Source organism: Schistocerca americana, chromosome 2 (genome assembly GCF_021461395.2).
Source record: "Schistocerca americana isolate TAMUIC-IGC-003095 chromosome 2, iqSchAmer2.1, whole genome shotgun sequence".
NCBI lineage: Eukaryota > Metazoa > Arthropoda > Insecta > Orthoptera > Acrididae > Schistocerca > Schistocerca americana.
The window spans coordinates 438,983,998-439,008,620 of record NC_060120.1 but is presented as its reverse complement, the minus strand read 5'-3'; the positions used below and the strand labels follow the sequence as shown (position 1 = coordinate 439,008,620).

Here is a 24,623-nt window from a genome sequence, read left to right as displayed (position 1 = left end):
ACAAAGCTCAAGCAGAAAATATAGTACACTAAAGACTACAACGCAGATAAGGGAAATGTCTATTCACATCTTAGTATCTATGTCATTTAAGGTGTGCACCACAACTTATTCTACAAAAAATTACCAAGTACTTGAAAAGAAAATTATGAATGCAGTTCCTGTGTAGGAAATGTCTTCTTGTGCTCCCTCATTTTTTTGAAAAAAATTATTATTTACTCGATGTGTAGACAGAAAATATTTATATTAGTACATCACTAAAATTTTATTTTAGCCAATGCTGCAGTGCAGCTAGAAACTAGATATTAAACAAAATGAGTAAATAAATACATAAAGCAAGCCATATGGCATTTCATAAGGTAGTAAATAATGTCTCTCAACTAGAAAGACAGTAGTCATAATCAGGTGTATAGACATAAAACATTTCTCGTCATTTCATTAGGCATATCAGTAAATATCATAAATTAAGAGCTCCACAGTGTTATCGTATGTTTTCAAGATTGAGCGTGTCGTATTTGCGATGCTTTCTACAAAGGAATGTCAATAGCGAGGATAATGGCCTCTCCTTTTTTTTTTTTTTTTCCTCCACCTAATGGCTTTCTTTTGTCAGGCGGCTATCTCTCAGCTGGCCGCCCAAAACGCATTACGTCAAGGTCACTTAGCTTTCTTACTGAAATATTTAGGACAGCAGTTTCTGCTACAGTGGCAGTCTCATATAAAAAATTTCACAGGTCAAGAATTTGCATTAAAAATCTGTAGATACAAAATCCTGTTGATATAACAGTGTCCAAAAAATTTTTCGGCGGCATTGTAATACATTCACACATGTACACACATTTCATAATTCTAAAGTACGATTCTTGGTTTCCAACATCCTCTTCCACAAATCAGAGTCCCTAATCACTACTCATTATTCCTTGCTTTATAACACGTATACATATTCGTAGACACTTCTTCAATATTTCATCATAATAAATACGTAGCATAATCAAATTCCTCATATAGCATCAGCTTATTGATCATAAACATACCTCAGCAGCATAACACACATCGTCGTCACAATAATATCATAACACCTCAGTCAACTCTCAAAAATGTCGTAGGTTTTTGCAATAATTTCAAAACCTAAAAAAAAAAAATTCTCTGCTCATGTCAAAAGTGTCATCTGCCTCAAACGTACTTTAAAAATCGTGATCCCATACCAAATATATCATTCAAAGTTCTCATAATATCACAATGGGTCTGAAAAAATATGAACAGTTCACAAAGTACAGACAAAATACAATTTCGTAAGTGTGAAGTTATCCAATGGTGTAATTACGTAAACACTATCACTGCCGTAGTAAAAACGTTTGTCTCTCTCAGTTAAATGATCAGATAGCTGTGTAATTATGTGTTGGAGAAATATGGTACTGATGTGTAAAGTTGTGTAAGCAAATACCATATTAGCTAGGGCTCCTTGTGCTTGCCAAACACATGATACACAAAGTAAGCATCCCCTGAGGATTAATGTAATTATACCCTCAGGTGTTACAGATTATTGCAATGGAATGAAATGTATCACGGAAAAACTTCGTATCATTGTACTTCAAATATCTTTAAAAATAAATGTTTTAAGTACAAAATTAATCACTCAAATGCGTGTCCTGTAGCGCTAAATGTGCGTCTTGCTGTAAGATAATTCTGTGGAAGTGTCGTAATTATCGTCCTCCGAAAGCTAAGTTCTGCAGAAGTCAATGTACTTACCTCATGATAAACAAAAGTGAAATGCTTTGAGTATAGATATCTTAGCTATTACGCTTATTGCTGTGATGAAGAAAGTACTGTGCTGTAACGTATTGTTGTGCTACAGAAAAGGCTGTCTCCTTGTAGCTATACCACAAAAGTTACTACTAAAACATGTTTTACTTTCCAGAAGAATTCAGAAAAACTGTGCAGATATAAAACAGATACACCGCAAAAGCAACAAGGTAAATTGTGTCACACATTAGTAGCGTCGTGATATAGTTGTGTAGCTGTCAAATAAACTAACCACTGTGTCATCTGGTATCTCTCAGAAAGCACCTTGAATCCATAATGTATTTTCAAGTAAACAAAAATGTTGCACTAAAATCTCATTAGCAGTACCAGTACATGTTCTGTGTATGTAAGCCTGATAGTCATTATGTAATCGTGCAACTAACAAGCAAGAATTTACAAATAACAACACTGTGTTGTCTGTTCACTATAACAATGCATTCGTAATTTCTGTTTAAATAAGTTCTCTTGGTTCTTGACTGGATATTTAACTTCAAACATTGTTGCATGTTAACAGATTCTAAGTTTGACAAAGCATACTAGAAATGTGAAGAGAAAAATTTTATGGCAAAGACAAAGTTAAAAAGCAGATTATCTCTCAATAAGCGGTTTTACATGTGGAGTGTGGTGCAATCCTTTACTCTTCATAGTACTCAGAGTTTGAACTTGAATGCAATTGTCAGGCGGTATACGTCGGTAAAGAATACTGGAATTTTTCTCAAGGTTAGCGTCTATGTTATTTTTCTCTGAGCCACCTGGCGCACGCGGCTGCCTGCTGTGCGAGTCATTGTCTGTCTCTTTGTTGGCGCGCGTCGTTATTGGGATTAGGAGACCTAACTTCTACAAATTCGCCTTGCCGAGAGGGCCCAGCCGTGTTAGAATCCCGCCAGTTCTGATGAAATTGACGTCTGTCGTTATGATTCTATCGTCTGTCGTCATGTCGGTAGATTCCGTAGTTTCTTCCTTGTCGGTCACGTGGTGGAGAATTTCTCCCTGAATCGTAACTCCGCGCTGAACTGTTGCGTCTGAAGTTATTCTGTCTCCCCTGGTAATAATTGTTTCGGTTCCCATATTGTCTGTTTCTGTGGTTATCTCTGTCATATTCATTACTTCGGAAGTGCGATCTTTCTCTGTAACTATTACTACTCTGCCAACGGTTGTCAGACGGGTGGTGTCTGTTTTGGTCACGATTTACGTTGAAAGAATAGCCTTGTCGTGTATTATTTCTGTCATCGCGGAATTGTGACGGATGTGATCTGTAATTGTCGTGCTCCTGTTTTCGCGTTCTGCGAATATCAGTGTCAATTTCCAGTTCTTGTAACAGTCCCTGAAAAGCTTCAATGTCGTCTTTGCAACGTCCTGCTAAAATAATATGTCGTAAATGTTCAGGCAGTTTGATTAAGCAAATGCGGATGAGCTCTGAGGGGCTGTATGGGTTTGACAGGTACTGATTCTTGTGCAACATGTCTTCAAAATATTCCACAAGACTGGAAAATTCAGATTGTTCGAAATGTTTCATCATTATGATGCTATGTTTTACTCGGTCTTGTGTAGCTTGAGACCAATATGCTGAGAGGAAGGCATGATAAAAATCTCCTTCACTGTGACAATCGTGAATGACCGATCGCATTCTTACAGCTGGTTCATTCTCCAAGTAGCCACACATAAATTCTAACCTGTGCTCCAATGAACAGTTGGGAGGAAAACAATGAGAGAATTGATGGAGCCACGCTTGTGGATGAATGTCATTGGCAGAATTCTTAAATGTTTTGAATTTACGTGTAGTAATAAACAGCTTATAGTCAAAATCATCGTGTCGGCGAGTAGCATATCTGTCATTGTTACGTCGTGTCGGCGGTTCCATCTCAAAATTCGGTGCACCTTGCCAATTTCTTTCATAATTTCCGAAGTGTCCTGTGTTATTATCTTGTGGGTGTTTCGTGTTTCTAAGTCCCTCTTCCCGTGTTGGAGCGCGAGTGTCCTCTGAAATATGAAATTTTTGTATTACTTGTGCCAATTGATCTTGTACTTCCCGGATTTCTCTTTTGTATTGCGTATTAATTTGATTCTGATTTTGTTTGAATTTCTTAATTTGTTCATACTCTTCTGTGTCAGTGATGGCTACAGGTCTTGTGTCATTCAGATCATCATCTACCTTTGCAGATAAGTTAGTGAACTGATCCGAAAGTTCGGCTACTTTCTCCGATAGTGTACTTATTTCCTCAGTGTGTTTTTCTGAACCAAGTTTCAGAGTGCCCATTTGTGTTGAAATCGTATCTACTGTGTCCTTTAAGTTTTCTTGAGTTTTTGCAAGTTGCGTAACCGAATCGGTAGATGCAACTGAGTCAATTTTAGCTTGCAAGGTGTCGTGATTTTCATGAACAATAGTTTGCAGTTCCTTTATGGCTGCTTCGTGATTCTGTAATGCATTTTCATGACGCGAAAAAATAGGTTGGAAATGCTCACAAATTTGTGTTTTTACGTCATTACAGACATTTTGGCATTTCGATTCGATGTTATGTAACTCAGTAGTTAAATCTTCACGTGTTTGTTCAAGCGTCGTGTCTAACTTTTGAAGATTTTGTTCCATTGTGTCTAACTTTTTAAGATTTTGTTCCACTGTGTCTAACTTTTTAAGATTTTGTTCCACTGTGTCTAACTTTAAAGCATTTGCTGTGTTTGTCTCTGATTTTGTTCCATTGTGTCTAACTGTTGCTGTGTTTGTCTCTGATTTTGTTCCATTGTGTCTAACTTTTCAAGCTTTTGTCCCATTTGTTGCATTAATTGTAATAACAATGCACTGGTGTCTGAAACATGTTCCTCAGTGCTTTTCGGCAGTGAATTTGCACCGGCAACATTCACATTTTGACAAGCGGAAAATGTGTCTTGACTCATTTGAGAAAACGGTGAGGACGGAAAACCTGAATCTACAGTATTTGCAAAATTGTGTCCTGTCATTTCGGATTCCTGAGGCGAGCTGTTGCCGAGCGATCGATCGATAATGCTTCCCTATTCACTACCTGTTTCACTGTCTACGCCATTGTTTGCAGCCCGCTCCATTTCCCTATGCACAGTTACCAAATTACTACTTTGAACGTCTGTTAATTCATTACACAGTGGTGCTGGCAAGCTACGCTCGTCGTCACTATTATTTCTCAGTTTACTTTGGAGCCTAGTGTTACGTTTTTCACACGCCATTATTGTCACAATATTTCACACGATAACACAGAAAAGCACAATTTGAAGAGCAAAAATAAGAGAACACATTAACATAGCACTGAAAATAATATGTAGTTAATTGCAAGCGCAGCTGCGAAATACTTGGTGCAAATCTACATGCATGCCACAACTGTTTTACTGTACAACAATGAAAGAATGCAACTACAAAGGAGATTCTCTCTACAATTACGCGCTAGCAATAAACAATAGCTACACTAATTACACAAACTACAAGAAAAAATGAGAAGATTCCAGTGAGGTATCCTCGGCTAAGGGTCGACGTTTGAAACGTCACCTTTTTGAAGAATTATACATGACTGTGCTTATCCTGACACACAATATTTTTAGCGCAACGCAATCTGACTTTCAAAAATCCCTACAAAAGAAAGGCCCTGACTAACATTAACCTATACGTTTCACAAATCACTTACCTCACAAAAATCTTGGTTACTCGAGCTATTGCAATAAAGCTAGCGCCACTACTGCCAGCTAAATAAAAGATTCAAACTACAGAAGGCACTAACTACTGATAGGCATAGTTAGCAAATGAAAGAATTTAATACAGAACAAACACTGCATTTACCTTAATAGTCATAATATATATAGCAGTTCATGACAGTCTTACAAATTTCAAAACTCCGCCATCTCTCTCCCCACATCCATCACTGCTGGTGGCTCACCTCCAACTGCGCAACGCTACGCGCTGTTAACATTCAGCTGCCCAATACTACAATGGCAGACAACAATGCAAACTAGCCACAGACTGCACACAGCACAGCCAGTGATTTTTCATATAGAGCGCTACGTGGCGTTACCAATAAGAAAACATAAACAGCCTACTTACAACCGTAGCGGTCGCGCGGTTCCAGACTGAAGCGCCTAGAACCGCTCGGCCACTTCGGCCGGTCTCCACATACCTCAAACTCTGTTACTAACTAACAGTTAAATTACATTTATCCATGCTGCCAATTTCACTATCTAAAGCCAAAGAACCAGCACTGATCTGATAAAGTATCACCCTAACAATTAACTGTCTAACGGTCTCTTTTTTGCTGATCAGTAATCTCAAGGTACGGGGGAAATGTGAAGAGGATTATCCAGTGCTCTGTGACAAAACTCCCAACAGGCTTGCTCCTCATCTTGAGCTCATATTCGACGTGTTCACATTTGAAGTAAGATAAGCCCAAGCAAGCTCCGAAATCCACAGCAATAGGGTTCTCTGAAATAGTTAAAATAATTGTTAGTACCTCACAACTCTCAACTGTCAAAGCAAAAATGATGCAAGAGGGGTAGAAAATTCTGCGTCCTCTTTACCCGGAAAGGAAGTAATGGCGCTCTATGGCTACCACTCAATTCCCCGAATGGGAAAGGGAAGGGGCACGTGATAAGCAGACCAATGATGATGGTATCATTTTTCCTTTGACAGTTCGCATTTATTTACAGAACACGTTCACTAATAAATGGAATACGATATTAAACATGTGAAACAATGAACTACAGGACTTTTTTTTTCGAAAATAATCGGTTTAAGTCAGTGATCAAAGGCCCCAAGCCACAAGCAAGAAATCAGTAATAAATACACACATGAAAAAAGTTTTCCGTCACCTCGGTTCCGAGAGTTTCGGAACCTGTACCGAAAATTGGAATGGAGATCAACATAAACATCATTTCCGCCCTTTTTATTGCTCATGAAAACCACACATTGCATGTTGTACCACCATTCAGTGATACCTTCAGAGGTGGCAGTTCAGATTGCTATACACATCGGTACCTCTAATACCCATTAGTACGTCCTCTTGCACTGATGCATGCCTGTATTCGCCGTGGCATACTATCCACAAGTTCATCAAGGCACTGTCGGTCCAGATTGTCCCACTTCTCAACGGCGATTCGGCGTTGATCCCTCAGAGTGGTTGGTGGGTCACGTCTTCCATAAACAGCCCTTTTCAATCTATCCCAGGCACGTTCAATAGGGTTCATGTCTAGAGAACATGCTGGCCACTCTAGTCGAGCGATGTCGTTATCCTGAACGAAGTGATTCATAAGATGTGCACGATGGGGGCGCGAGTTGTCGTCCATGAAGACGAAGGCCTCGCCAATATGCTGCCGATATGGCTGCACCATCGGTCGGAGGATGGTGTTCACGTGTCATACAGCCGTTACGGCACCTTCCATCACCAGCAGCGGCGTACGTCGGCCCCATATAATGAAACTCCAAAACATCAGGGAACCTCCATCTTGCTGCAGTCGCTGGACGGTGTCTAAGCGTTCAGCCTGACCGGGTTGTCTCCAAACAAGTCTCCGACGATTGTCTGGTTGAACGCGTATGTGACACTCATCGGTGAAGAGAACGTGGTGCCAACCCCGAGCAGTCCATTCGGCATGTTGTTGGGCCCATCTGTACCGAGCTGCATGGTGCCGTGGTTGCAAAGATGGATCTCGCCATGGACGTCAGGAGAGAAGGTGCGCAAAATGCAACCTATTGCACACTTTGAGTCGTAACACGACGTCCTGTGGCTGCACGAAAAGCATTATTCAACATGGTGCCGTTGCTGTCAGGGTCCCTCCGAGCCATAATCCGTATTCAGCAGTCATCCACTGCAACAGTAGCCCTTGGGCGGCCTGAGTGAGGCATGTTATCGGCAGTTCCTGTTTCTCTGTATCTCCTCCATGTCCGAACAACATCGGTTTGGTTCTCTCCGAGACGCCTGGACACTTTCTTTTTTGAGAGCCCTACCTGTCGCAAAGTAACAATGCGGACGCGATCGAACCACAGTATTGACCGTCTAGGCATGGTTGAACTACAGACAACACGAGCGGTGTACCTCCCTCCTGGTGGAATGACTGGAACTGTCGGACCCCCTCCATCTAATAGGTGCTGCTTATGCATGGTTGTTTACGTCTTTGAGCGGTTTTAGTGAATCTATGAACAGTCAAAGGGACTGTGTCTGTGATACAATATCCTCAGTCAACGTCTATCTTCAGAAGTTCTGGGAACCGGGGTGACGCAAAACTTTTTTTGATGCTTGTACAAAATTGCAAGATAATGAGGTAAGACATTTCTCAGTGAAAACAACTTGGTATTGGAGTTATTATAAGAATTACTCTCCCAATATTGTAAGAACACATCGCCACTTAAAGCTCTTAAAAGGATTTTAAGAATGAAATTTAAATTAATTTCAGTATTAATCAGACTAGCTTTTGAAAGCAACAACTGCGGCTGCGAGTACTGTAACCGCTCCTTCTATTGAAAATGTTCGTTGATGTAGTTCGTGCACCGACCAAGTAGCGATAGAATGTCTGTATACTGTCTGATAAGGAACGTTAAAAACGAAGTCTGCCCTGCTGCACTATATTCACACCGAGTGCGTATTAATTGTACCGGCCAGCTCAAATAACCTCATGCTCCCCGACGTGTACGAGCACAGCTACGTGTAGATGCATACAAACTGCTATTATTGCACTAAACATGGTTACAGCCTATATACAGCGGTAGTTTCTCCACTAAAGTTTTCAGTTTTTGTTAGCTAAATAGTCTGAATCAGTACGACAACTTTTTTAGAGCGGCAAAGAATATATATAACACATCAGATTAATAACAGAGCGCTGCACGCACACACACAACATACACACACACACACACACACACACACACACACACACATATATATATATATATATATATATATATATATATATATATATATATATATATATATGTATATATGCAGCGTTCTGTTATTAATCTCTATCGTTGCACTAAGAAAATGTTTCGTAAGCACGTAATATTATTTGGTTTGAAATAAATGTCAAACACGGTAATTTCATGTTATGCTGATTTATTATAGTCTAAGCACATCCTATCATTGTCTTAAAGAAGTAACCTTTCCCTAAGCTTAGTGGAATTAGTTACGTAAATTTCAGTCAAAGAGTTTGGAATAAGATCAAGATTTCATCAGTTGCTTTACCGAAATCTAAGTATTTTCCCACAATTCGGTACTAATATTTACTTCCTTTTTCGTTAAATTACTAACAGTCTATCACTTTGGGACAAAGTTCAATATTCCATTGATAGTAATCAATTTAAGACAAATTTCGGTTCTTTTCCTATCTTGAGTTTCCCTAATGATATACTCAAAGTTGCTGATCTACCTATTTCAAGCTTAATGATTTCCAGCAGATCGTACAAGAGCACACGTTAAGTTACGACACGAACAAGCAAGCGCTAGAAGCACATTAATAATGTATAACTTTATCTTCTGTATTCCGCGGTGTCCTCAAAGAGTACTCACAAGGAGTATTCTTTGAGGTCACTTGTACTACTCCGTGATCTATAAGTACACTACTTTGCGATCTACTTTTACTTTAATTTGATACAAAAGGGATTCTATTTTACTTTCTTTTGAACAAATACTAAGTTACATCATACTGGACTTCTTTTCTACTTGTTTTTACCTTGTTTCTCTTCAGTATACTTACTACTATTCAAGAAATGCTATCACAGTGTGACTTTTTTTTCCTTTTTTTTTTTTAAATTTGGATCCTGGGTTTGGGGTTTGTTTTGGGTTTTGGGTACTATTTTTATACTTTCATCTTTGCGTCCAAAGGAAGCGGCGTTACAGTACTAAATCATAAGTCGTAACCTTCAGTTTTCAGAACACGAACCACGAAATTTAAGATCCAATAGTTATGATGCAGCAAGATTTTCTTTTACTTGCATCTAATAAATACAATACGGAAGTGATGGAAAAATACTCGTAAAACACATCTCGAACTCTTGCCACTAGAAAAGTAAGCTTAGAGTTTTCAAATATTAGCATAATAAGCACAGGCTTAAACAATCTGGTATAGAAAATCTAAATGTTAATCATAATTCAGATAATATTACCCGTTTCAGGAGAGACGTAAAATATCTGGCGAAAAACATTGACTAACGAGCTTGTAAATAAGAGCGTAGACTAAACAAACTTAAGAAATACGCTGTTAGTGCGAACAGCTCCACTAAGACAATGTCGGCCAGCCACAAACACTCCCGTACAACACCGTGCTGGTGGTAACAGCAGCAGGTCCCCAAGGCCGAGCGCCACCCCAAGCAGCAGACTCGCAATTCGTAAAGCTAAGAGCTGCCGACAGACACCATTCAGGTGAAACACGAGCTGAAGATAAAAGTTCAGAAAATATGATTCACTCACGCCTTACTAACTTAATGGCATAAAAACCTGAAATCTGCCTTAATAATAAATAGTAACGTTACGCGAAATTGTACTGAGCAAGTACCGCTGAATAGCATACAGTAAAATTATGGCGTAATAAGTGCCTCCCCCAAAACAACTTAACTGAATAGGGTGAAATCATTAGTTTCAGAAAGTTACTTGAAATAGAAAAACAGTCAATAAGTGATCTAGGCTGTCCAGACAGAGATTTGATTGCAGCAAACTGAAATTTCTATGAGAAACATGAGCTTGTCTTTACGAGGTGGCACTTAATTGCTACCATTTACATGTAAGGCTTTGTTCCATGACACTTAGATTTCAGAAAGATCTAAAACGCATTTGTAAAAGCATGCATTAGTTCGACAAACTTCCGTAAAATAATTGAAAAATTAAACAATAAATCCAAGAAAATATTTCAAGACGTTAAAAACAACCACTTAATAAACCAGATATACCATTGAGCTTATGAAGATTAGCAGCACTAAATACAAAATTTCATTTCACACTAGCGCAACGAGAAACGCGCTGACGGCTCACAGGAAACTAACATTGATTTGAAACCCTCCATATTTACGGTACGAAAACCTCAAGTAGCACTTATAATGGCAAGCAGCCACCGGAAAACAAACACTAACCATTAAATATGTCAAGTTCAAAGAGACCATTTGCGGTTAGCAATTATTACAATAGGTGTAAAATTTTTGGAGATCCCTAAAGCGAGAGTCACAGAAGCGGATATATCACAGCGCGAGAGATACCTGCCATTGCTACATAAAAAAGCAGTTATTCCATAATTTCGACTCAATGTAAAACGCCAGCATCAAAAAGTGCGCAGTACGGACAGAAGGAAAGACTATTCAACTGGAGCACACTGAAGGGCGTGGTGAAAACCTCAATGCGATCACTAATAGTACACTCGCAACTAACCAGTCTTCACACAAACAGAGCCAATGGCCCACAAAGCCGACGGGCCGACTACTGACCATGTTGATCTGTCGTCACGTACCCAGCCAGTCGCCACTATACATTCTCCAGCGTGTTTTCGAGATTCAGCGCCAGTGATAATCCACTGGAAGGTAAGGGTAATTCATGCCACCTAGTAGAGTGCCAGCAAATAAAGTCGGAAGAAAAGATGAAAAGTAGCTGCCACGGATCAGCGCTCACAGTTTCCCATACCCAAGCCAGGTGCACTCCCGCGTTTTTCTATGCAAACCTAGCAAATTTCATCGTGATATGTTTGCCCTGCTAAATTGTTTACATCCCACAGGTGTTAATGGTTTGGCTCTCGGGCCTTCACCAAAGACTACAACTGAGCCAGGACCTGTCATAGTGACCAAGGCTATCAGGCCCGAAGGATGAAAAGATACCAGTATAGAAGGACTCGCTAACAAAAGCCAAAATTCTGAGCTGCTCACATGTCATCTGAGTCATCGCTTGCACTCTTGTCATCCGAATGACGCATACATCCTTTTTGGTTTCCAAACGGTCCCACTTATGTCACGAACTTGTACTGGGTAGGGGTGTGATGAAGTTTGGTTCGTCGGGAGCTCAATTGTGCGGTCATCAGCGCTCGTGCAAAGTCTCAATTTGTACACAGTCCAACTTTTTTCCACGGTTCAATCGAGCCACTGTCACGAATGATGATGATGATGAAATCATGAGGACAACGCAAACTCCCAGGACCCAGACAGATAAAATCCCCAACGAGCCGGGCATCGAACCCGGGACCCTGTGAGCTAGAGGCTCACACTAGCCACCAGACCACGAGCTGCAGATGGGGAGCTCCGGGGGGTGAGAATGACCGCTACGTGGTGGTGGGGGCCGTCTTCTTGTATGTCAGGACGGGTTCGACCTCCACCTGGGACGTCTTGAGCTTTTTATCGGTTGAGGAGATGGGTGTGACGTTGTTGACTGCAGTAGAAAAGCAAACGGTGAACACAAACGTTTCTTTATTAATTCATTCATGTTGGACAATCATTCAGGGGCGCCCTCGTCTCTGGCTTGGTTTAGCGTAGACTCGTAATATTCCAACTTGTATCGGCAGGCGAGGTGAACACAGTGTGCAGTTAACACACACTACTGGGGTGGTGGCACGCTGAGTTGGTGTAGCTGGCACGCTCGCCGCCGAGTCGACAGCAACAGCCAAGGCAGAATGCGGCCCCCTACGGGCACGAGGCAGGGCAGCGACACGTTCTCACTTGTAGTAGGTTGCTGAGCTGCCCAGACACTACCTCCGAATCGAAGACTGGAGAGTAGTGGCAGATGGCTGGCGGACTCCGGCGGCAAAAATGATGAAGTGGCAGAGTGTAGGCCGCCAGCGCCTGGGCAGTCAGGCTGCGGTTTGTAGCGTGGAAGCGGTAGTGGGGGTGACAACATATTCTTGGCTACAAGGTTGCAGTGTCATAGATTGGGCACAGCTACGTTGCACAGCTGGCCGATGACAACGGCTGTCAGGCAGGGGCTGAATGCAGCTGCACAGCAATGGCTGCCTTTCTGTGTCACTGTGGGAATGTCTGGAGCAAGGTCGACTACTGACGTCCGTGTATTGAGACGCGGTATTGTGTCACACTGCAGAAGCTTCTTGAAGCTGGTCAAAGTCCCAGCTCGTTGGAACTTGAGAAACGGTACTACGGAAGTGTCCGCTTCTGCCAAGTTTCTTTCTCAGCTGGGGCATTGTCCGGTAATGGTTAATGCTTTAGTCCCAGAGCTCTGTCCAAGGCGCTGAGTACAGCTGTCTTCTACTCTCTTACAACTCCTTCTTCCTAAGAATAATTCAGCCCCCGAATTTGTACAGAAAACCGTCTGCACCATAAGCACTAATTCACTTTCAAGTATTTACACTTTGATGACATCTACTGCACCCACAGTGACACTTGATTCTTCGCACTATTACCACTATCTCACAACCGCTGAGACGCTGTCTTCTCATTTTCATTGTCTTCACTTCAGCTCTCACTATCAGTTCTGTTAGCAGCTATGTCGTTTCACTTCAAGGGAAAGGAATATGAATCAGGAAGGTATTATAACCTATTTGCTAACATTCACATCTCCCACAGTCTCATGTTGTTGTTGTTGTTGTGGTCTTCAGTCTTGAGACTGGTTTGATGCAGCCCTCCACGCTACTCTATCCTGTGCAAGCTTCTTCATCTCCCAGTACCTACAGCACCCTACATCCCTCTGAATCTGCTTAGGGTATTCATCTCTTGGTCTCCCTCTATGATTTTTACCCTCCACGTTGCCCTCCAATACTAAATTGGTGATCCCTTGATGCCTCAGAGCATTTCCTACCAACCGATCCCTTCTTCTAGTCAAGTTGTGCCACAAACTTCTCTTCTCCCCAATCCTATTCACTACTTCCTCGTTAGTTATGTGATCTACCCATGTAATCTTAAGCATTCTTCTGTAGCACCACATTTCGAAAGCCTCTATTCTCTTCATGTCCAAACTATTTATCGTCCATGTTTCACTTACATACATGGCTACACTCCATACAAATACTTTCAGAAACGAATTCCTGACACTTAAATCTATACTCGATGTTAACAAATTTCTCTTCTTCAGAAATGCTTTCCTTGCCATTGCCAGCCTACATTTTATATCCTCTGTACTTCGACCATCATCGGTTATTTTGCTTCCCAAATAGCAAAACTCCTTTACTACTTTAAGTGTCTCATTTCCTAATCTAATTCCCTCAGCATCACCCGACTTAATTCGACTACATTCCATTACCCTTGTTTTGCTTTTGTTGATGTTCATCTTATACCCTCCTTTCAAGACACTGTCCATTCCATTCAACTGCTCTTCCAAGTCCTTTGCTGTCTCTGACAGAATTACAATGTCATCGACGAACCTCAAAGTTTTTATTTCTTCTCCATGGATTTTAATACCTACTCCGAACTTTTCTTTTGTTTCCTTCACTGTTTGCTTAATATAGAGATTGAATAACATCGGGGAGAGGCTACAACCCTGTCTCACTACCTTCCCAACCACTGCTGCCCTTTCATGTCCCTTGACTCTTATAACTGCCATCTGGTTTCTGAACAAATTGTAAATAGCTTTTCGCTCCCTCTATTTTACCCCTGCCACCTTCAGAATTTGAAAAAGAGTATTCCAGTCAACACAGTCGAAAGCTTTCTCTAAGTCTTCAAATGCTAGAAACGTAGGTTTGCCTTTTCTTAATCTTTCTTCTAACATAAGTCGTAAGGTTAGTATTGCCTCACGTGTTCCAACATTTCTACGGAATCCAAACTGATCTTCCCCGAGGTTCGCTTCTACCAGTTTTTCCATTCGTCTGTAAATAATTCGCGTTAGTATTTTGCAGCTGTGTCTTATTAAACTGATAGTTCGGTAATTTTCACATCTGTCAACACCTGCTTTCTTGGGATTGGAATTATTATATTTTTCTTGAAGTCTGAGGGTATTTCGCCTGTCTCATACATCTTGCTCACCAGATGGTAGAGTTTTGTCAGGACTGGCTCTCCCAAGGCTGTCAGTAGTTCTAATGGAATGTCGTCTACTCTTGGGGCCTTGTTTCGACTTAGGTCTTTCAGTGCTCTGTCAAACTCTTCACGCAGTATCATCTCGCCCAATTCATCTACATCCTCTTCCATTTCCATAGTATTGCTCTCGAGTACATCGCCCTTGTATAGACCCTTTATGTACTCCTTCCACCTTTCTGCTTTCCCTTCTTCGCTCGTTTTCCATCTGAGTTCTTGATATTCATACAAGTCACTGTAGGCGATATCTATCTTACCCCTAGTGATATATGCCTCTACATCCTTACATTTGTCCTCTAGCCATCCCTGCCTAGCTAATTTACACATCCTGTCCATCTCATTTTTGAGACGTTTGTATTCCTTTTTGCCTGCTTCATTTATTGCATTTTTATATTTTCTCCTTTATCAATTAAATTCAGTATCTCTTCTGTTACTCAAGGACTTCTACTAGCCCTCGTCTTTTTACCTACTTGATTCTCTGACGCCTTCACTATTTCATCCCTCAAAGCTAACCATTCTTCTTCTACTGTATTTCTTTCCCCCGTTCTTGTCAATCGTTCCCTAATGGTCTTTCTGAAACTCTCTACATCCTCTTGTTAGTTCAGTTTATCTAGGTCCCATCTCCTTAAATGACCACCTTTTTGTAGTTTCTTCAGTTTTAATCTACAGTTCATAACCAACAGATTGTGGTCAGAGTCCACATCTGCCCCTGGAAATGCCTTACAATTTAAAACCTGGTTCCTAAATCTCTATCTTACCATTATATAATCTATCTGATACCTTCTAGTTTCTCCAGGGTTCTTCCATGTATACAACCTTCTTTTATGATTCTTGAACCAAGTGTTAGCTATGATTAAGTTGTGCTCTGTGCAAAATCCTACCAGACGGCTTCCTCTTTCATTTCTTAGCCCCAATCAATATTCACCTACTACGTTTCCTTCTCTCCCTTTTCCTGCTGACGAATTCCAGTCACCCATGACTATTAAATTTTCGTCTCTCTTCACTATCTGAATAATTTCTTTTATTTCATCATACATTTCTTCAATTTCTTCGTCATCTGCAGAGCTAGTCGGCATATAAACTTGTACTACTGTGGTAGGCGTGGGCTTCGTATCTATCTTGGCCACAATAATGCGTTCACTATGCTGTTTGTAGTAGCTTACCCGCATTCCTATTTTCCTATTTATTATTAAACCTACTCCTGCATTACCCCTATTTGATTTTGTATTTATAACACTGTAGTCACCTGACCAGAAGTCTTGTTCCTCCTGCCACCGAACTTCACTAATTCCCACTATATCTAACTTTAACCTATCCATTTGCCTGCCCGCAACTCGTGGTCGTGCGGTAGCGTTCTCGCTTCCCACGCCCGGGTTCCCGGGTTCGCTTCCCGGCGGGGTCAGGGATTTTCTCTGCCTCGTGATGGCTGGGTGTTGTGTGATGTCCTTAGGTTAGTTAGGTTTAAGTAGTTCTAAGTTCTAGGGGACTGATGACCATAGATGTTAAGTCCCATAGTGCTCAGAGCCAATATCCGTTTGCCTTTTTAAATTTTCTAACCTATCTGCCCGATTAAGGGATCCGACATTTCACGCTCCGGTCCGTAGAACGCCAGTTTTCTTTCTCCTGATAATGACATCGTCATGAGTAGTCCCCTCCCGGAGATGCGAATGGGGGACTATTTTACCTCCGGAATATTTTACCCAAGAGGACGCCATCATCATTTAACCATACAGTAAAGCTGCATGCCCTCGGGAAAAATTACGGCTGTAGTTTCCCCTTGCTTTCAGCCGTTCGCAGTACCAGCACAGCAAGGCCGTTTTGGTTAGTGTTACAAGGCCAGATCAGTCAGTCATCCAGAGTGTTGCCCCTGCAACTACTGAAAAGGCTGCTGCCCCTCTTCAGGAACCACACGTTTGTCTGGCCTCTCAACAGATACCCCTCCGTTGTGGTTGTACCTACGGTACGGCTATCTGTATCGCTGAGGCACGCAAGCCTCCCCACCAACGACAAGGTCCATGGTACATGGGGGGCACAGTCTCATATTAGTTACATAATATAGCTTTAACAACTCGAATAAAAATAGTGTATATAACGTAGGTCATATCCTACATTTCACAAACAATATTAAAAGCTTTTCTTTTGGCTAACCTAAAAATGAACCAGGTTCTCCCTGAGCTGTACACTTCTGTTCCTGTTAATCTACAGGGTTTTTTCATAGTTAATGGCATAAACGCACAGAGTTGTAAGTACGCGATACTAGAAGCAAAAAAATCTCAGTAAACATAGGGTCGAAAATGCATACCATGAGAGCTACGAGCAATTTTTAGTCTTCGATACTGTGAAACAAATCTCTTCTACTGCAAACTCTTTGCTTTCCACATTTTGGGAATTAGTAGTATGGACGAAAGCAAGAAAAAATGTCCAGTAAATATTTGCTCTAAAATGTATATCTTAAAAGTTGGGAGCAATTGTTCATTAGAAGGGTCATCTTTCCAAGTAGTGAAGATGAGCACATGCTCATAGCTCTTAAGGTATGCATTTTAGATGACATGTTTACTGGACATTTTTTTCTTGTTTTTATCCACATTACCATTTCTCAAAATGTGGAAAGCAAAGAGCTTGCAGTAGAAGAGATTTGCTTCACAGTATTGAAGATGAAAAATTGCTAGCAGCTCTTAAGGTATGCATTTTCGACCCTATGTTTACTGAGATTTCTTTGCTTCTAGTATCGCGTACTTTCAACTGTGTGCGTTTATGCCATTACTTATGATACACCCTGTATATGCATACTATCCTGTTAGATTGGCACTTTGGCCTAATAAATAATGAAAACTCTCTATAAAAGGAAGGAGCGAGTGGTAGCATTACTATTGTCGCATTCTTTCACTCAATGAACACGAACTATTACACCTTTCTGACACTTATTTCATCTTCAAAACACATCAAGAACGCACATAGTACGTCATTGTAGTATTCTTTGGGGTAACTCATAAAGAAACTCAATATTTAAACTCAAGCTGCCTCTCATTCTGAAAGCAGACAAGTAATTTAGTGGTCCGACTTAACTGAGCGCTCCGACACCATGGGCTTACATCCTGGGTCACAGTCGCATTTTAGCTACCATCCTGTGCCCATAACACACATTTGAAAAAGATCATATTACTTCCCATAGAACCCGATATGTTCTCCAGTAATTCGAAACCTGTATTGATGTCGTTGCCTGGTTCTGTATTACTACTTACGGCTATTTCAGCGTATACCTAAGTCGTATTGGCATCCACAGTTTACCACATGTAAGACAGGTGCAATGTTGGTACTGGCTTGCGCAATGCTCTGGTCGATGGCAAACCATAACAAATTACATCATGAGACTTAGTGCACGGGGCTGTGTGCCCTGGTAAACTACTTTGTGTGCATAGCACAGGTGTTCTGGTTCAGCTCTCGGGCCTTTACCAAGAACTACAACTGATTCAGTACCTGATATAGTGAACAAACAGAATACAAGGATACTAGACAGAAAGATATAAGGATACAAGGATTCCACTAGTGATAATCTGATCAGAGATGCTACTCACATACGAATATGTTGCTGTCCCACTTCAGTCACCATTTGCAGTTTTCTGTCTTCAGAACGAAGCGCACCTCCGTTTCCATCCCCAAACCGTCCTGCTTCTGCCACCATTTTGTAGCTGGTCGTGGGTGAGAATGACCGCTACGTGGTGTTGGAGCCGTTTTGTTGTGAGTCAGGATAGCCTCCTCTTGGAATCTCCCCGATGGCTAGGGAGATGGGTGTGACGTTGTGGGCTATTGTAGAGAAGCAAATTGTGAACATAAACAGTTCTTCATTAATTCATTGAAGCTGAACATCCATTCAGGTATGCCGTCATCTCTGTCTCAGTTTGATGTTGGCTCATAATACTGAACTGGTAGTGGCAGTCAAGGTAAACGAAGTGTGTGATTAACATGTTATGCTTGGGTGGTGGCACGCTAGACTGGTGTAGCCAGCACGGTGGGAGCTGAGTCGACTACAGCCAAGGCAGGGTGCGGCCCCGCTACGATCCTGAGGTAGGGCAGTGACACTTTTAGCCCTGAGTCTAACGCTGGACCAAAGGCTGGAGAGCAACAGAGGGTGGCTGGCGCACTCTGGTGGCAGATATGACGGCAAGCGGTGCTGCAGAGGCAGCAGCAGACTGTCGGCTGCCAGGGCCTGGGCTGTCTGGCAGCAGCTGTTAGTCAGAGCACAGCAGAAGTAGTAGTGGGGCGACGTTACTACGGCTAAAACTCTAATGCTGTGGCAGACACAAACTGGTTGCAACCAGAAGGCCCAGATCTTCGACGAAGACGGAGTCACGAAGGGTTTAAAGGCCACTGCACAGCACTGACTTTGCTTTCCCCTGACTTTGCATTTCTTTGTCAACCCGGAAACGTCTGGAACATGGTCAGTGACCGACGGCTGTCTGTTGTCACGCGGCAGTGTGGCAAACTACAGAAGCTTCCTGAAGGCTGATCAGCATCCCAGTTCATTGGCATACATAAGCAAAGGTACGGAAGTGGCGGTTTCTGCTGAGTTGTTGTATCGGGAGGCAGTGATCAATGTTTGAGTCCCAGCACCCCGTCCAAGGCACTGAAAACGGCAGAAGTCTGCTCCTTTACAGTTCATACACTTCAAAAGATGCTGTTTAAAACGTTCGAGGTAGCCTAAGTCGTTAGCCGGTCGCTTATTAATATCTGGTTGCTGAAACACTCAGTGGGTTGTTGTCCTCTCTGAGAGAGAAGATTAATTGTATCACACCCGAAATGGAGAATACGAGTTTACATATCAGAAAAGAAGTCACTGTTTATGTTCGTACAACATGCTTACAGACTTCTTCGAACACTGCAGTACGCCATCTGGTACATTTTTTGTAGTTTGACAGACACTGTGTCAAAAAAAAAGACGTATTCGGTGAGGTATACCAATGCATTATAAATGTTTGAACGGAAATGTCTATTCATTATTTCTCCTCGTATCTTGCATGTGTATGTTCTCCACTTATTTCATTTTATTGTGGTACCACATAAATTATATCTGTTGTAAACATGAAAGGTAGGGATCTCCCACACGCCCACCCACCCACCCACCCACACACACACACACACACACACACACACACACATACACATATATATATATATATATATATATATATGATGAACCAATATAAAAACAGTGATGTCACTGTAAACGAAATAATAATTACATAAAAAAGAATATGCGAGCGCAACAATTAATGTAAAAGTGTTTGTTGCAGGTGGATACGGAAGCTGGTGTGGAAGGGGCACCTGACGGAAGACGATCTCTTTGACAGGCTCGATGAAGACGCTAGTGACGTCTTGGCTGATAGACTGGAGAAGTAAGCTATGTCTTTATCTCTCATGGATACTTTGTGTCTCATTTGTATTAAAATAAAGATAACTGAGATATGCAGCACACGTACTGGGAACTGTGACCTCCCCTTGATATCTTGATGAATTTTACATGTGTTCTTACGCCTGACGTGAATTCGGCACTACAGATTCCTTTTGCCCTAGAAACCTAGGGGGGCACTGTGTACACATAGCTTTGTTCTTGAAGACCTCGCAGAAATCGAAAATGCCTGGTTAGTACGATAAAATCTTCTCGGGTTGACAGCCGAGTCAATGCGTCGTTCTCCGGCAACGTTTCAGCAAGTTTCTTTCTTGCCATCTTCAGGTGAAGTGTCGGGTTCTGTGCCACTGACCCTATATGACGAGCCGGGTCCTTGGCTCGGGATGGTGCAGTTTAGACAGATTAGTCATTCCTGCAGTTCATAAGGGGGAGAGGATGTATCACCTGGCTTCTTGATTCGTTTATGATGGTGGGCACTTGTAGACGAATTAAACACACTTTGGTGGGGGATTAGTAAAACTTAATCCCTCAGCAGGTCAGGCCAACACGCGGTTGGCCTGTGGTGCGGTTGTTGGCCGAGTCCTCGTACGAGCCGGTTGCGGGAGTGTCCCACTTTCTCGTAGAACCTCCTGGCGGTGGTGCGAATCCTATTTCGAAGCGGAAGGATAGCGGTGTCCTCATGGAGCTGGCCCGTCGAATAGCGCCTCGGAAGATGCATGCGGTTTTCAGGGCGCACTTCTGTATCCGCTGCAGAGCCACAATGTGAACATCTGCGGCTTTCCCCCAGACCACGGGCGCTTACTCTAACTGTGGGCGAACCAATGTTAGATATAGCGTAATGCCTTGTTGCGGTGGCAGTGACGACTGTGGGTTTAGCAGAGGATAGAGCGTGCGAAGGCGTCCTATTGCTCGCCCTTTGACATCACGAATGTGATGCTTCCAGGTGAGCCTGCAGTCTAGGGTAACCCCTAGGTATTTCACCGTCCCGCTCCATGGGATAGGATCTCCCAGGATTTCGACTGGCGTAAGCCCTGGCGGCAGGAGTCTTCGGGTGAAGACAAATGCCTGACTCTTCGTGGAGTTGAATTTCAGCTGACAATTTGTTGCCCATGATCCCCCTGCGTCGCACCCGCGTTGGAGGCGGTGTCTCAGCACTTGGGCGTTTATGCTGCGAGTGTACAGGGCTGTATCATCCGCGTACAGCGCCAGTTCAACTCCTGCCACCTTCGGAGCGTCGGCAGTGTACAGGGAGTACAGCAAGGGGCCGAGTACCGACCCTTGCGGCAACCCTGTACGTATCTGCCGGTCTGTGGACGTACGGTCGTCGGCCCTCACGTGGAAGTTTCGTTCAGACAGGCACAACCGCAGTAGCGTCATGTGGGACGTCGGTATCCCGTATTCAAGTAGTCTGAACTCGAGACCGTCGTGCCATACCGAGTCAAACACTCGGGAGACGTCGAGGAACACAGCCCTAAGCTATTCCCTTGTTTCCAGTGATCTCATCGCCGGTTCTACACCCGCAGGACCTGGTGTGAAGTGGCATGTTCTTCTCGGAACCCAAACTGTTCTTGCGGGATTATGCCCTCCTCGGTTGCGAGCCGCATCATACTTCGCCCATACAACCTCTCGAAAACATTCTAGAGGGACGGGAACAGGCTGATGGGTTGGTAGCCTGATACCTGCCATAGGTCCTTGCCGGATTTCGGAATGGCTACGACCTCCGAATGTATCCATGCAGAGGGGTAGACACCTGATCGGAGAATCTCGTTGAAAACATCGACAAGTTGCCGGTGTAATCCCGGTGGAATGTTCTTCAGCAGGAGGTTTGTGACGCCATCGCTGTCTCCAGCCTTTTTGAGATTCAGCGGGTGAAGCTGTACAGCAACTTCTCCCTCCATTATCGTCTCTATAAAGTCGCCTTCCTCCCTTGCGGAGCGCAAGGTTGATAGTTGCTCTCGGACCCGTCGTATGTGCTCCTCGTCGATGACGTCGGCCACTGGTGTAAAGTTCGCTGCGAACGCCTCAGCCAGAGGACAAGTTTTCGCGTTCGGGTCGCTGGCAAAGTCGTTCCCGACCTGTAAGGGCGGTATTTGCTGTCGCCGGCGTAGGAAAGGCTTTACCACTATGCACCGCTTCGGTGTTGCTCGACTGCTGACTTAATCTCCCGTCTCATGCAGTGTAAGTGGCGCTTCGTGTCTGGTTGGCGAGTGAGCTGCCGTTCACGAAACAGTCTGTTCTTCTCAGTGATCGCATCCAAAATATGGCGCGGTAGCTAGCGCGAGAAGCCTCGTGGCACTTGTCAATGTCTCGGCGTGGCTTCAACTGCTTGGAGTATTCTTCGGGTGAAGAATGCTAGAGCGGAGTCTGCTCCTACCTCCGTGGGGTTTGGCGCGTCCTCGAGGAGCCCGAGGGCTTTCGTCCGAAAGAGCTCGGTGTTCAGCCTGTGATAGTTCGGACGGCTCTCTGGAAGAGAATCTTCGACCACGTCGAGGCCAAAGACGACCGGTACGTGGTCGGAAGACAGGACGTTTCGCGTCTCGGCGGTCGCAAATTGCCCGATGCCCTTAAGAAGAGCAATATCAAGCACGTCCGGTTGTCCCCGTACAGGGAAGTTCGCGGGGTCAAACGGCCCCAGGGTGATCGCGCCTTTACGTTGAACGGCGCGAGAGAGGCGGCTCACGTTGCGGTTGACATTTCGCTGTTCCATTCGGTGTCCTATTCGGCTACGAAAGCTCGCCTCTCCAACGACAGCAAAGCGTCTAAGTAGGCTTCGTCTAGTGGTCTGCTAGGCTGCCGGTACACCGACACGAAAAGAATCTTTCCGGCGGCAGTGTTGACGGCCACTCTTGTGGTCTCCAGCGCATTAAGCGCCGGCAGCTGCACTCGATGGTGGCGCACTGACTTCTTCACGTAGATGGCAGTGCGCCCCCGTGGGTGGCTCTGTCAGCCCGATAGCAGCAAACATTTGCTGCTCTAACGTCGACTCCGGGTTTGAGGAAGGTCTCCTGCACAAGGCAGATGTCGACTTCCTCGTCCCGCATGAATTGGTGAAATTCGCCCTGCTGGGGGTGGAGACCCCTTGCGTTGAACGTGCAAATGGTTAACCCATAAATATGGTCCTTATCGATTTTAAGGCTGGCTTCCTCCGGCAGTGGCCTGGAGGGCCGCCGTCACTGCTCCCACGAGCGCCGGTAGCTGAGTCATCAGCTGGTCGAGCGACCGCAGAAGCGCGGTCAGCTTGGTGGTGTCTTCCTTCGCTGGTTCCGGAAGGTTTGACTCCGTCACGACGTTTCCCGTGGTCGGCAGCGGAGCGACACGCGGGTGGCAACCCACCTTGCAGCCGCGGGCGCCGGCAAGCCGACTCCCTCGACTGCAGACGGCTGCGGTGCCGGTGCGGCCTCCCCTGCGGGCGGCGCCATCCTCTGGGTGGGGGCGACCGGCTTCCCCTTAGCGACGTCCGCGAAGCCGCGACTCTGGTTTACGAGGCTGGCACGCTTACCGCGCTTGAATGCGGCGCATCCTCGATAGCAGGCGACGTGGCCCCCGTTGCAGTTGCAGCACTTCGGCGGGTCTTCCTTCTTCTTGGGGCAGTCCCGCGACTGGTGCTCCTCGGCGCACTTGCAGCAGTGTTCAGGCATCCTGCAATATTTTGCCACTTGGTCCATGCGCTGGCAGTTGAAGGACCTGGCTCTCCTGTCTTTCGCACGGAGTCAGGTGTAAGCGTGGCTAAGGCGGCGGCAATTTCCTTCTTTGCCATAGTGACCGGCGGCTCTGCACGTCGTCTCCGTCCTGAGAGTGTGCGGGCGCGGCGCTGAACGTTCGCGGAAATTTCCACGTCCAGCCGGCGGCCGCACGCATCACTCTCGTTCGTCTTCTTCTTCGGTGAAGGGGGGTCGGATGCTGCCGTCGCCCAGGAAACCTCCACTGGATGAGCATACGCCGCACTCTGCGTCTCACCGAAGCGATCTTCTAGTTTCGGGTCCTCCATGTCGTGTCCGTCAACACAAAGAAAGCACCGACAATTTTGCTTTTTTTTGATAGGGGGTCGCGCCACGTGGATTTTGCCAACCGAGTCCCTAAAAGCTCTAACAGGCTGTTGTCAACACCAGGCCGCGCTGCTGAGCGAGGATACACAAAACGTGTGTCCCTGCTCGAGCGCTTACTACGAAATCACAACTAAAGGATTAGCCTCGGCAGCGTCAGCATGGAGCGTCCTATGCTTCGGCAGCCACAGTGCGAGTGACGCGTCGTGAAAGTGTCGGGTTCATCGGGTTCATCGAGTTCACGTCTCGTCCAGATCTTTATAGCCACTGGACCACGGGCCACTGGACCAAGGGCTTCCCTGCATCCCCGGCGCCGGCCGGGCCAATCAAGAGCGAGCGGAATCGGCGTGGCGGCGCGTGGTGTGTGTGTGTGTGTGTGTGTGTGTGTGTGTGTGTGTGTGTGTGCGTGTGTTTGTGTGTGTGTGTGTGTTTGTGGGAGGGGGTGGGGGGG

At 44.3% G+C, this 24,623-nt stretch overlaps 1 protein-coding gene across 1 annotated transcript in view; it reads left to right on the top strand.

Annotated features, from left to right (window-relative positions):
• LOC124594856 (ATP-binding cassette sub-family C member 4-like) overlaps positions 1-24,623 on the top strand; it is a 289,353-nt gene that overhangs the window by 44,138 nt on the left and 220,592 nt on the right. The window contains exon 3 of the mRNA XM_047133319.1: positions 20,014-20,115. Coding sequence (XP_046989275.1) covers positions 20,014-20,115 — 102 coding nt within the window. The remainder of the gene's footprint in view (positions 1-20,013; positions 20,116-24,623) is intronic.